This window comes from Oryctolagus cuniculus, chromosome 2, assembly GCF_964237555.1.
Source record: "Oryctolagus cuniculus chromosome 2, mOryCun1.1, whole genome shotgun sequence".
Taxonomy (NCBI): domain Eukaryota; kingdom Metazoa; phylum Chordata; class Mammalia; order Lagomorpha; family Leporidae; genus Oryctolagus; species Oryctolagus cuniculus.
Window position 1 is genome coordinate 162,551,664 of NC_091433.1, and position 13,399 is coordinate 162,565,062.

At 36.6% G+C, this 13,399-nt stretch overlaps 1 protein-coding gene across 1 annotated transcript in view; it reads left to right on the plus strand.

The window, feature by feature from the left end:
- Positions 1 to 13,399, plus strand: part of SLC8A1 (solute carrier family 8 member A1) — a gene marked incomplete at its 5' end in the record, with an annotated part of 321,098 nt that overhangs the window by 244,231 nt on the left and 63,468 nt on the right. The window contains 3 exon segments of the mRNA NM_001170958.1: positions 2,348 to 2,451; positions 5,026 to 5,046; positions 5,476 to 5,493. Coding sequence (NP_001164429.1) covers positions 2,348 to 2,451; positions 5,026 to 5,046; positions 5,476 to 5,493 — 143 coding nt within the window.

Here is a 13,399-nt window from a genome sequence, read left to right on the forward strand (position 1 = left end):
TAAGTACATAGGTGAAAAACAACATCGTTCTAAAAGTTACTCAGGAACTGATGACTAGATACATACAATTAGACTTTATCATACTTATCCTAGAATACTTATCCTAGAAGAGTCATTGTTGATTTAGTAGTTGATAGTTATCATTACTGCCTCAGTCTATGGGGAAAGAACCAAGGTAGAAAGAGCACTTTCATGAGCTCCTACTGCTCAGGAGTGAGAAGTGGGGATGTGGGTATCATGCAGGAATGTTTTTTTAACTGAGGTACAGAGGGTATGTTATGGGCTCCAAAGGACCAGAATGAACATCTGATGTCATTTCTATAAGGCTAAGCCAGGAAAGCAAGACTTAGGCATTTGGCACGAGAGGCTGGAAAATTTAGAAAATTAAAAGCAAGTTTCACCAGTGCCACATTTGTACTGGAGAGGAATACAGCCTCTCTTTGCCATACATAGGTCTAAGTGAAACCAGGTGACTTTGATCAATAAAATAAAAAAAAGATTATGAAGCAATTTATTTGCAGAAAACCTAGAAAACTCTACTAAAATTAAAGAATGCCCATGCCATGAAAGCTTTGTGTCTATAAAAATATTTTCAGGAAGCTTTACTTTAAAATGGTGTTAGCTAATGTTATTAAAATAATTTTCAAAGACAAATCAGTGGCTAGGGGGCTCTGAATAAGTAATATTCATCCATGAGATACTTAAGCCCCTTAAAAGGCAATATTAGATTGATTTATTTTCAGAGACATCTAGAGTGCTTACAAGAAGTTAGGATTTGCATAATATTTGCATTTGTCCTTCCTGCTGTCAGTCATTCACAGCCATAGGACTGTAGGGCAAGAGCTGCTGAAGGTTGGATTATAGGAATGATTCTTGTTGAAATATATTGCTGTGTCAGTGAAGTTTGAAAGTGGTGAGACTGGCATATTTAGTGAAAGTTCAAACTTACCTTCAGGGAGGGAAGAAAATAACCACAACGTAATGACTCTCTCCAGTTGACACCCCACTTTGAAAATAGCTGCTTCAAGGCCACAAATTCCAGCTTTAGACAGGCAAATAAAGCATGAAGAACTTCCTATTCAGTCTAGGAGGAAGATCTTATCAACATGAATAAGAGTTGAATTCTAAGATGTTGGGTAGGGTAACATAAAAGGCTTCTTGTTTCTTTTGTGATTTGTATACATTTATTAATTAAATGTTATAACAAAAACATGATGTTTGGAAATACACTAAAACACAAAGAGGGGAAAAAATGGCCCATAAGCTTTTCACTCAGGTAAACGCTGTTAATATATTGCTTTGTTCTAAAAGAGTGAATTCCAAGGTACAGCTCAGACATCAGCCGATGAATAAGTCTTTTACCAAATAATGTGTTTTTCTTTTCTTATTAGTGTGCTCCATGTTACTCTGCTTTTCTGCCTAATGATGATGATGATGATGATGAACCTGTTGCTATTGAGTGCTATACTTGGTCCAAAATAATTGTATGACCCCAAGCAGGAGTGCTTTGCACTGTGTGACCTGTCCAATCTTTCAGAACTGTATTTCCATTCTTGAAGGGAAAACACACTACAAAAGTGTCTCAATTGCTGTATGTCTAGAAGTGCAACTGGTTCACGTTGCTTTCCTCTTCTCTGTGTTCCTTGTCTTCCCTCTTCCTCCTTTTCGTCAATTTCTATTCTTCTCTGTTTCAGCAAAACAATATCAGTCAAGGTAATTGATGATGAGGAATATGAGAAAAACAAGACCTTCTTCCTTGAGATTGGAGAGCCCCGCCTGGTGGAGATGAGTGAGAAGAAAGGTGGGGGAGCTGCTCCAGGGCGGAGCCCAACAGCTTCTGCTGGCCTGTGCCACCCCTGGATGCCTGCACTCTTCAGAACATGACTTAACAATGCACACATGCCTCCACCTATGTAACAGGGCATAGGTCTCACCCGGGGCCCCAGTGGGCCATGCCTGTAGCCATAGCAGCCAGTTTTCACCCATCTGCATATTACAGGTCTGAGAGATTAATTTTCAGCACAATCAAGCCTCTGTTTCTGAGAACACTGGGGCAGATGCTATGCAATTTCAAAATTAAGCCAACTGTTTGATTTACCTTCGCAATTTGAGGTACTACCTGACTGCGAACCGAAGCGGCAGGAGTTGTTGAGAGTGATAAATTGGCAAAGGAAGCCTAACAGAGGCCAGCTGAAAGTACCCAAGATGCCCTTTTACATACGTCAGGAGGCCCATGTGCTGCCAGTTCTCCCTCCATAACATCACAGTAACATTCGGCTTGGTGGACACCTAAGCATGAGTGTGTGACTCCAACCATTTGTTTTGCCTTTGTCTTGTGTTCCCACAGGAAGATCATTACCATTAGAATATTTGACCGTGAGGAATATGAGAAAGAGTGCAGTTTCTCCCTTGTGCTTGAGGAACCAAAATGGATAAGAAGAGGAATGAAAGGTGTGAGAGTATACAAAGACATACCAGCGAGAAATTGTACTCTTCTCTCTCCGTGTCTCCCTACTCTCACACTTAACTCTCTCCTCTTCCTTGGCTTCCAAATACTATACTTCATTGCCTTTGAAGCTTTAGTGGTTTCATTTCCCTTCCCAAATTGACAAGTGCACCAATCAACTAACCTTGCCACCTGATTTAATAAATATTGGAACAGATTGCAATAATCCTGAATGATGATATTAAAGAATGTATTTAGATATTAAGTTAGATATTAAAGAATGTACTTAGTTTTCATTGCTTGGGGTCCATTCTAAAATGTGGCTCCAATTAGTAAGTTTCCTCTAAAAACATAAGTGATAAATACTATTGCATAGCTTGTCAATAAAACCTCAATAACAACTGGAAGAAAAAAACCTGCTTAGTGTATGTTTGTAGTAGTGGACAGGCCTGAGAGCAACTAATGGGAAAATTCAGAATTCAATAATTAGGATTCTTTAGAGAAACCAGGTTTTTTTTTTAAAATGAGTAAGAACAAAGATCCTTAAAGAATAGTGTTATCAATATTTTCATGCTCATTTGGTATGACAAATATAGCATTTAAAAGGTACCACATTCAAGTATATGAAACCATAGTCATATCAGTTTTCTTTAGTTGAAAGGATACGGTCCTTCGGTAAGAATTCAATGCTTACTTAAGACCTATCCAGGTATATGTCCCAAAATCTTTTGACCCTTATAGAATTAATGACTTTTTAATATACCTAGTAATAAACAGTATCTTTATAACTAGGTTTTATCAACTTGTCTTTATATTTCTAGAAATGTTTGAACAAAGAAGGTAATTTTCTTTAATGTTTTTATTCCATACCTATTTTATATAGTTTGCATTAAATAAAGATATGAATCAATTATAGGTATATCAATTATATATCAATTATAGGTAGTTTTTATTACTAGGGTTTCCTATTACAATTCTCTGATAGTGGCTATTTAAAAAGGAATCTTATTGATCTAACTATATATGTAAAACACACATGCCACGTATGAATAGCTCTTATTAATTGCATGAAAACAATTGTTAAGAGAAGATGACTGGATAAATCACTTTGCAAGAAATTTATACATTTATATGTACAAATAAAATAGCATTAATTCCTATATAGACCCAGCATTTTGGGGAAGCCCCATATTTATAAGAACTCATTGACCTCAGAATTCATTCCCAAAAAAAGTTTCTGTTCCTGATTTAATCAAGTTCAGATTGGTGACAGGAGCCTTTGGAGTACTGGAAAAAGGAGCACTTAGGACCTATGTTAATGCAGCCTATCTAAAATGCTCCATGGGCAGGATACAGAAGAAAAACAAATTCAGAAAATTGTGCTGATATCTTACAAAGATGGGATCAAAAATGCCTCATTAGCGCACAAGCAAAAGCACTTACTCCTAAATGTACTCCCACAAAGCACTGTCTTTTATCTCAAGGAAGTGTGTCTTGGATGCATTTCTTTCAATTGTCATTTTAGTAAAATATGCTCTCATGTAAAAGCAAATTAAAATTCCTTGATAGCATTATCCAGTTTTGCACCCACCAAGTGGATTCTTGTCACTATAAATAAAAAGTACTGACTTGTGTAAGAAAGAATCCTCTAACGTGGCTCCTATTAGATGGAAAACTGAGCCTAAAACAGTAATTTTAACATTCCCGCCTGCACTATAACTCGAAGTAATTTATTCTGTGCATTTACCCAGGAAGCTTTTGCTGAAATAAATAGTAGAGTCTGGGTTTCAAGCACACAACCTGACCTGAAATACAGTATGTTCTCTACACTTCCCTGACATGTCAGTCTCCTTGGAGTTATACGTCCTCTAGAAGTATTCTGATTATCTGTCAATGTGCAGAAGTCACAGGAAAGCACACACAAATAGGCATTAATTACTGGTACTCTTAAGCTATAAGAATTAAAAAACATAAACAGCTCTTGGTGGCCAAAATGTCATCCATTAGAATGTTGAAAGAGAAAGAGAGAGTGAGAGAAAGAGAGAGAGTGAGTTTTTTCTTGGGCCAAAGTCCCCTTCCAGGCAGGGCAGCCAAAATGGAATTTTCTGGAATATTTTATCTGTTCTCATTGATTAAAATGTGTGATACCTGAGATCCTAGGTAACTTAAGTCTTCCATGTGTTGGATTGACTAACTCTCAGGTAATAATTAATGAGGAAGTCTCGAATTTTTCAGAATTAACTTCACACAATGTTTCTAACATATTGGGTAAAACAGATCTGTACACTATGTGTAAGCATAGTGTAGTAGAAATGCCTTATTAATTGTGAAAAGTGATAGATAAAGTGAATTTTTTACCTTGTTTGTCTTTAATCACACACATGTACAGAAATTTGTTGGGATTGTTGATTTGGTAATATTCCCAATGCCAGACTTCTTTGGGGTGCACCAATTTGTAGCAGTGGCTTCCTACCACTCTAATCAGATCTGCCTGGATTTCTTTCTGCTGATATTCCTCTTACTTTCATTATTCATCTGGTCTCTTATTCTGTGTTTGTCTTTGTCTATTTCCTTCACAGCCCTGTTATTGAATGAGCTTGGTAAGCATTTCATTTCTTGCATTTCCTTTCCATTTTTCTAGGTTATTTTCCATTTCTGTTAGGTGATATTGTAGCTCTCTGATATTTATCTATTGATTTGCTAGAAAGATCATTGCTTAGGGCCATTTACCCCATTTTTATTAAGGTCAAATAGTATAGTTTATATTACATTTTTAATTTAGTACAACCATTTTAAAAAATCAATGATTTCCTAGGTGTGCACACAAATTAAGTTTGTGCATTAAACTTCAGAATCTTAAAAGAATGATTTGCGATTCAATCATGAATGGATGGTTTCATACATATCTTCTTACCTGTAAATAGAATTTTGGCAAGCATTTTTACTTTGGGTGGGTTGTCAGGCAGTTGGATTTCACTATTGTTACTTAGAGTATTAGATTTTAACATTTATTTTTTTTTCTCTTTTAGGTGGCTTCACAATAACAGGTATGAATTTTGAAAGTCTAATCCTATCCAATTTTATTTTTCTGCCTTTTCCTCAATATATTAATTTTTAAAAATAATTTCATTTTCATTTGCTTTTAATAAAGGAAAATATCTGTATGGTAAGATAATTTAAAAATATTTCTTACTTTTCCCCCAAACACCCTTAAAAACAAATTGAATTCACATCTTATGTAACCTGCATTAACCTGTAACTGTGGCACATGGTGTGCTCTTGCTAGTTTTATACACTTAACATTTTTCAAATTAATAACATGTGTGTGTTGTGTTTGTAAGAAAATTCCTACAGAGAATCTGTGATTGTTTATTTTGACACTGGTCAATTTGCAGATATTCACATAGCACTGATGATGTGCAGCATACCCTGATAGATGCTGCAAGAATACCAAAATAATAAAATAAAACAATTGCTGGCCTTAAATAAACATAGGATTTGATATTCAAGACTATTAAGTGGCATAAGCTCAGGGTACTCATAATAGATAATGCCAAGTTCAGAGAAAACAGAACAGCCCCTACCACTCATTCTATCAAGCCGTTCTGAGCTCCTCTTTGGGGACTTAGGACTTAGTATTAACAACATGGTAATGAGTAATATTAGAAGTGCATTATAAAGTACCTTATAAAATCTGAGAATGTTTTAAACCTTTAAATCCAAAATCATATCACCCTGTGTTGATAGCATTTTAAGGACTTATTTATTTGAAAATCAGAGAGTGGGAGAGACACAGAGAGAGAGATTTCCCATCTAATAGTTCACTCCCCAAATGGATGTAATGGCCAGAGCTGCACCAGGCTGAAGTGAGGAGCCAGGAACTTCATTTGGGTCTCCCTTGTGAATGCAGGAGCTCAAGCGCTTTTGGTCATCTGCTGCTGCTTTCTCAGGCACATTAGCAGGGAGCTGTAGCAGAAGTGGAGCAGTTGGGACTTGAATTGGCACCCATATTGGATGCCAGCACTGCAGACTGCCGCTTATCCCATTACAGCACAGCGCCAGCCCCCTGTTAATTGTTATTATTTAGCACAACTCTAAATCTATTTTCTTCTGTACAAACGAAAGACATTACCTTGCAGCATGCTCTGTTGACCTTAAAATATTCTTACCCTTTCAGAGTTGTCTGTGCCAGATTCAAAGAGGAAGACAAATATCAAACAGTAGCTCTTATTTGTCCAGAGCTGCAGGTTGAAGATGTCTCTAATGGCCTACATCCCATATCCTAAATGGCATTTCCCAATATATTGTATAAATATCAAAAATCTGTAATGTATTCTGCAGATATCAAAATTTTTAAATCATATTGCTGAACAAAAATGTCTAGAAGGAAATATTTCCAAAATTACTAATAATGAAAATACTAAGGTAAGAATTGGGTTGTATTAGTGGAAATTCATGAACAAACAGTTCTAACATGATTCAGTTCAAAATGGAACATTCTATATATGGGAAATTTCACATGGACTGTTGCTCCCTACTGTTTCTCTCTGGACACAGCATTTAATGACAAAATGATTCATAGACACTTAGAGACACAGATATTGAAAAGGATAAAAGTGTGAAATAGGACAAGTCCTCATACAGGATTTCTTAAATCTGGTTTAACTGAAGCTCTCCCAGTCATATTTCCTATCTGCACCACTGAAGGTTATTTTTTTAATCCAAGTGCAGAAATTTTATTTTTTAAATTTTTTCTCACCCTGTCATTGTAACAAATTTTAGTCATCTTAGAAATATTCTGATACTTTCGCCCAAAAATAAATTAATTATCCTTGAGAGGTTTGAAGAAGGTAGAAATTTGGCAAACCAGCCTTCATAACATTATTGAAGTAATTATGATTTTTAAGTCAACCATTATAGAAATAGTGACTTATTCAGCAGCACCATCAATCTCATGCAGCCTGGTAATGAGATCTTAACTAAAAATATGTTGTTTGGCTATAGAATATACAGTTAAATGCATTCATGTGTATAGATATTTTCCTATTTTCTTTATCATAGAATACATCAGGATTTTATTGTTAGGGCTTTCTTCCTATGCCACTTGAATCATCTTCCCTTTCAATATCTCAGGTAATGAGATCCTAATTTTCTTTTCTTAGAAATTTGTCACACCAAGTTCTGTAATATCTGCCCAGTAAAATCCTACATTTCCTACCTTGGCCACATCTTACATTCAGGATGACAGAGTCACTTCTTCCAAAGGTTGCTATCATCTGATCATTAAGTTCTTCCTTGTGACTGAAACTTTATTATGAAATCATAGTTTCTCTATTATCGCTTTCTCCCAAGACTTGAAATGGATGCAGTTGGAACAAAAGAATGTTCCAGAACATTCTAGTAATTTCTACATTGGGCTGGCCATTCCTGCTTTCCTAGAAAAGGGTCACCTTACACGACTCTTCCTGACTCATGCCATAATGTCCTGGATCCACTCTACTGATGCCCTTGAGGAAGGTTCTAAAACATAGTTCTCCCCGGTGAAAAGCTGCTTTAAGCACTGCAGAGGTTTTCTTTGAAGTTACTTTGAGGCTTTGAAGTAAAGACTTTTGAGTTGTAGAGGCAATAGAGAAGAATCTATCTGGCCCTTAGACTTTATGACCAATTTTGTGTGGACTTGGGCAGCTGAGACTATACCTAAATTTGAAGCAGGATATATGAAAATTGAAAGAAGTCATGTGGCCCACAGCCTAATACCAGTATTTCAGAGATCTCATTAGTGATGGACATTCAGTACATGGAGGTGCTTTTGGATTTTACAAATCTTTACGTGTTGTTCCTGGACCTTGCCTCACTGAAAAACTCTTATTTGGACTTTATGATCTCATCTCCCCTTGAACTTCCTGTCATATGAAATGAAAACACCCTATTATGATAGCTCATTAGAGTCCATAAAACATTTCTTATCCATTATATCATTTGCTCATAAATCTTATGGAATAATATTTTGTTGTTCTCACTTATAGGGGAGGGAATGAAGGTTCCAAGAAATTGATTGGTGTACTCCAAAGCACCTATCCAAGACACAGAGCCAGATCCTCTGGTTTTATATTCAAGACTGTTTGACGCCTTTTCTCACCCTATCACTGTTCTAGTTTCCACCCCCATTTTTCCTACATACTTTTTAAAATTTCACAATGAAAACCTTTTCAATCTGAAGTCTAGCTGTGTCTTCTTAATACTATCATTGTGAATTCCAGTCACATGAAAAATTAGAGGAACCCCACATGCAGCAAGCTAGCAAACATATATATGGATTTTTAAAAAGTAAGTATTTTGGCTCAATATGGAGAGGAAAGGATGTTTGATTCCCAGAACATCTAAGGTATATAGCTATAGGATTCCCTTAAAACTCTATAGCAGTTAATATTCCTGTTTAATATTACTCCTCTAATTATATTATACTCATCATCATAAGAAGGCATTTACATGCCTTTTGAAAGGAAGCCAAACAGTGAAAATAACACTTTCATCACTCCATAAGTTAGAGGTACAAAGCCCTTTCAACTATAATTCATTTTACAATTGAGAAATTTAGTCTCAAGAGAAGAATGTCTTTCCCAGGATTGGATGGCAAGCATATGGCAAAGTTGGCACTGACTCCCAGTCTCATGAGTCCCAGGTCAGTTCTGGGTAGCTCTTGGTCAAAGAAAACAGCAGGTGGATCTGGAAGTCATTTGAAACAGGAATTCAATGAAAACCCCACACCTGGTTAATCCAAACAGTTGCTGTGATGAGTTCTCCTTGCAAAACTTGCAAATATATAAAACATTTTCCTATTCAGACTTCTCAGGAAATAAATGTAGTAAGCATGTTCCCAGATGCTTTGTTACTTGACCTTTAAACAAACCTGTGATGTAGACAGTGTGGGTACTGTTATCCACGTTTTACACATGGGAAAACTGGAGAAATAGCCTACTCAAGCTATACTGTTAGCACTAATAGACTTCAAAACCAGGACACTGACATTATACCAAGTTCTTTCTGTTGTACCATGATTCCTATGGGAGCAGTAACTTGAGGGATCTGGGTGCTCTATTGCAAACACCTGCAGGGATGCAGATGTCTCTCTTACTTTGCAGCATGTGATTCATTCATATAATCTGGTTTTACTCATGGAATGCTTACCCAATCTGTGGGCAGTGATCTGCATCAGTCTACCCCACCAAAACCCTGTTTTTGACACAAAAGTGTGATTTGTGATCATTAGTCCTCTTACTAACATTGCTTGCAATGTGTGCATCTGGTGTGATGTTAAGCTTACTAATTCCACAAGATATGACAGAAAAACAATGCAATCCATTCTGCTGATTTCCCACCTGTCCTTTTGCTAGGCCAGCCTGTCTTGAGGAAAGTCCATGCTAGAGACCATCCTGTTCCCTCTACTGTAATCACCATTGCAGGTATTCATTTTGTCAAAGTCATTGAAAACCAGCCTTCAAGTGTTATGTCTTTTGACATTAAATTCATGTTAGCCTTTACTTTCTCTAAAATATGGCTAAGGAATGCAGTGGCTTCTCTGGCAGCTGAGGTTCCAATGGGTTAGCAACAAAATACAACCACAGCAGAGCAGAACAGGAGGCACTGGGAATGGGGGCCAACTTACAGAGAAGATCGATCCAATGACCACTCCCTCTCAAGTTCCCATATATTCCACATTTCTTGCTAATAACTCTTACTCAAGAGTCTCTCATTCCTAGTGTAGTGAAGATCCTTAAATTCTGAGCTCTATTTCTTCCCAGAGACCTTCTTTTTGCCTCCAGGTAAGATGATGTTATCCAGATAATGCACATTTATACATCTGTAAGATTTCTCCATAGGGGAAAAGAAAATTGACAGAGTGGTCAGAGGGTTACACAAGTACCCAAGGTCTACTATAGATTCAGAGCCTGGATGTCATCTACTCTCACTAAGTCTTTGTATGAGGACAGGGATATTTACCCTGCAATCATCATCATTGTCCATCACTGACCATGGCAGTAGAAACGCTCCTGCCCAACGCAGTGGACTTCCCTCATCCTCATGTCCCACACCACCATCCATTAATCACAAAAATCCAGCCCTGACTATGGAGTTGTTCCAGAATATTCCACATGGAAATAAAAGTACCAGTCTCTGTAAGCTCTACTCAGAGTGGTCAGGGACTGAAAACTCAAAAGACCTCTGCTTTTGGACTTGTCAGCATAGTTCTGAATGAAAGATCAAAATAATGCTGAGCGCATAGTCTCATCACTTGCCTTAGAATCCTTTTCCAAATTCTACATTATTCACTAAGATTAAAAATTTTGACTATGTGAATGAGTAGCAACAGCAGCTGCTCAAGTACAGATCTCTATATTGAGATAGACCATATGGGTTATATTGGCTTCTAATAGGGATCCCCACTCTCAGCATTTCACCTCTGGCAACAATGAAGCTTCAAAAGACTATTACAGAAAGCATTAGAAATGATCTACAACTGGAGTGCTTCTAAGCAGCTTTTCGTACTTCTGCTTTTCCCAGATCCTAGGTACCCATTGGCTTTCTTCATTTGTCATTGCTTTCAAAATCGATTAGGAAAAAGGAGATCATCCACTGGTGACTTTTATCCCAGGATTGTTCTGTGTCCTGTTAATATTGATTTTAACAGTGGGTGCTTTTTATACATTTGGCCCTTAAGTTGTTTTGCGTGGTTACAACTGTGATGTTATGTAACTTACTCCCAACTTCTCAATAAAATATGGTGAGTTTAAAAGCATAAGTATAAAAGCACAGGCAGAATTAATTTTCCCTATTTGAAAACCATAACCAAAACCACAACATATTACTCTGCATCACTAGATAAATGAAAATGGTTTGGACCATAGTGAGATGACCTGCTTTTGATCCAGTGCTCAAAATGAAAAGGAAACACACATAATAGATGATCAAAAAGAGGTGGTTAAGCCATTTCCCTGTTCAATAAAAGGTTTCTGAAGAGAGAATACTTTCAAAAGTAGAACATTCCCTCTTTTTGGCCAATATAAACAACCTAAAACATAAAGGCTAACTTGTTAGCATCACTGTAAAGTAATAAAATAGGATTTTACCCAGCTCCCATCTCTCAATTACACAAAAATATATTTATCTCTTAAATGTATGTGATAGTTAATAAGTAGAAATAGCCTCAACCCTTCCATGATGCTGTGCCTTTCTACTTTGACTTCTCTCTTCCTGGAGTTCATCCCCACCTCACCACTCCTAGGCATTCCTGTCAACAGGTTCTCCTGTCAAGCTGCTTCTATGCACGCCCCAAGGCTCTAACTCCCTTGGGCAGAGCTAGTTGCTCCCTATTCTGATACCTCAGCCTTTACCATGCTACACTGGGGGTTGTCCATCTTCATGCCATCTATATGTCATCCAAATGAGTTCTTGGAAGTTGGGGGCTTGGGGTGAGGAGAACTATGGCTGTGCTCACATAGATGAAGGGTGTGCAATGGCATAGATCCAATGAATAAATGGCCTTTGTTAATGGATAATGCAAAAAAGAAGTACAAACAGTGAGGTGGAGAGTCACACAGAAAATTTTTTTTTTTTGAGAATCTACTGCATTTCATATATTTTGACAGATTCTGGTGGATGTGAGGGCAGTTCAAAGACAGTGAGACATATTGTTCTATTCCAGTATATTTATATTCTGGATAATTGTATGTAAAGGTAATTTAGAATTTTTAAAGAAGTTTGAGTATGTTCCTGTGCAGTATACACAGTGAATATTTATTAATTTAAGGTTCCAGTGGTAGTCGCTAAATCCCAGGTAATCAATTTTATGTAAGAAGAGGTGAGTCTTGAAAAATAAGTGGGATTTAACTAGATGGAAATAAGAAATCTTTTCCAAATAGATAGAAAGGGGAGAGAAATGTGATTTGTCTTAAGAGTTTAGCAGGTGATAGAGATGAGGCACCCTACTTTTCTTTAGTATGAAATCTGATAAGACTCCAAAATTTTTGTCATTTTCACACCTTTTTTATAACTTTGGTTGCATATCAACTATATTTTTATTTACTTAATATAATTTTTGACATTGCCTCTCATTTTTACTTCACTGAATTTGTTTTTATAACACAACTTTAAGTCACTAACACAAGGAAAACTACAATCACTTGCCATAAATAAAAAACATGTTATTGAATTCTAACTAGGTTCTATATAACATTCTACATTTGAGAACTACTTCCTGTATCTTAAAATAGTGGAAACCCAAACATTAGAAACTAGTTATAAAACATAAACATTTATTTTTTAACAAAAGAGTGAAAGATTATTTGAAAAGAACCTTTTGAAGGCCAGCATTGTGGCATAGCAGATAAAGCTGCACCCTGAAGTGCTGGCATCCCATGTGGGCACCTGTTCAAGTCCCAGCTCCCTGCTAATGGCCTGGGAAAGAACAGGGGATGACCCAAGTGCTTGGGCTCCTGTCGCCTATGTGGGACACCCAGATGAAGCTCCTGGCATCTGGCTTCAGCCTGGTTCAGCCTTGGCTGTTGTGGCCACTGAGGGAGTGAACCAGCAGATGGAAGATCTCTCTCTCTCTCTCCCTCTAACTCTGCCTTTAAATAAATATTTTTTAAAAAATCAAGAACTTTTCACTCACTGTATTATTTGATTTCATTTAATAAAACATCCATATTTCTCACTTTTATTTTGTGAAGTGCTGCACTAAACAGTAGGACCACATTCCATTTCTTTTATAATGTCTCTTTTTTCTACCTAAATTACACTGAGTTCCATTAAAAGCAATCTGTCACTTATAAGTAAACTCAGAAAATAATATATTATGTAAATATAATATATAATTATATATTATATACATATATATTATAAACATATATATTATAAATGTTCTCCCTTAATATCTGTGGTTTTTTTTTTCCC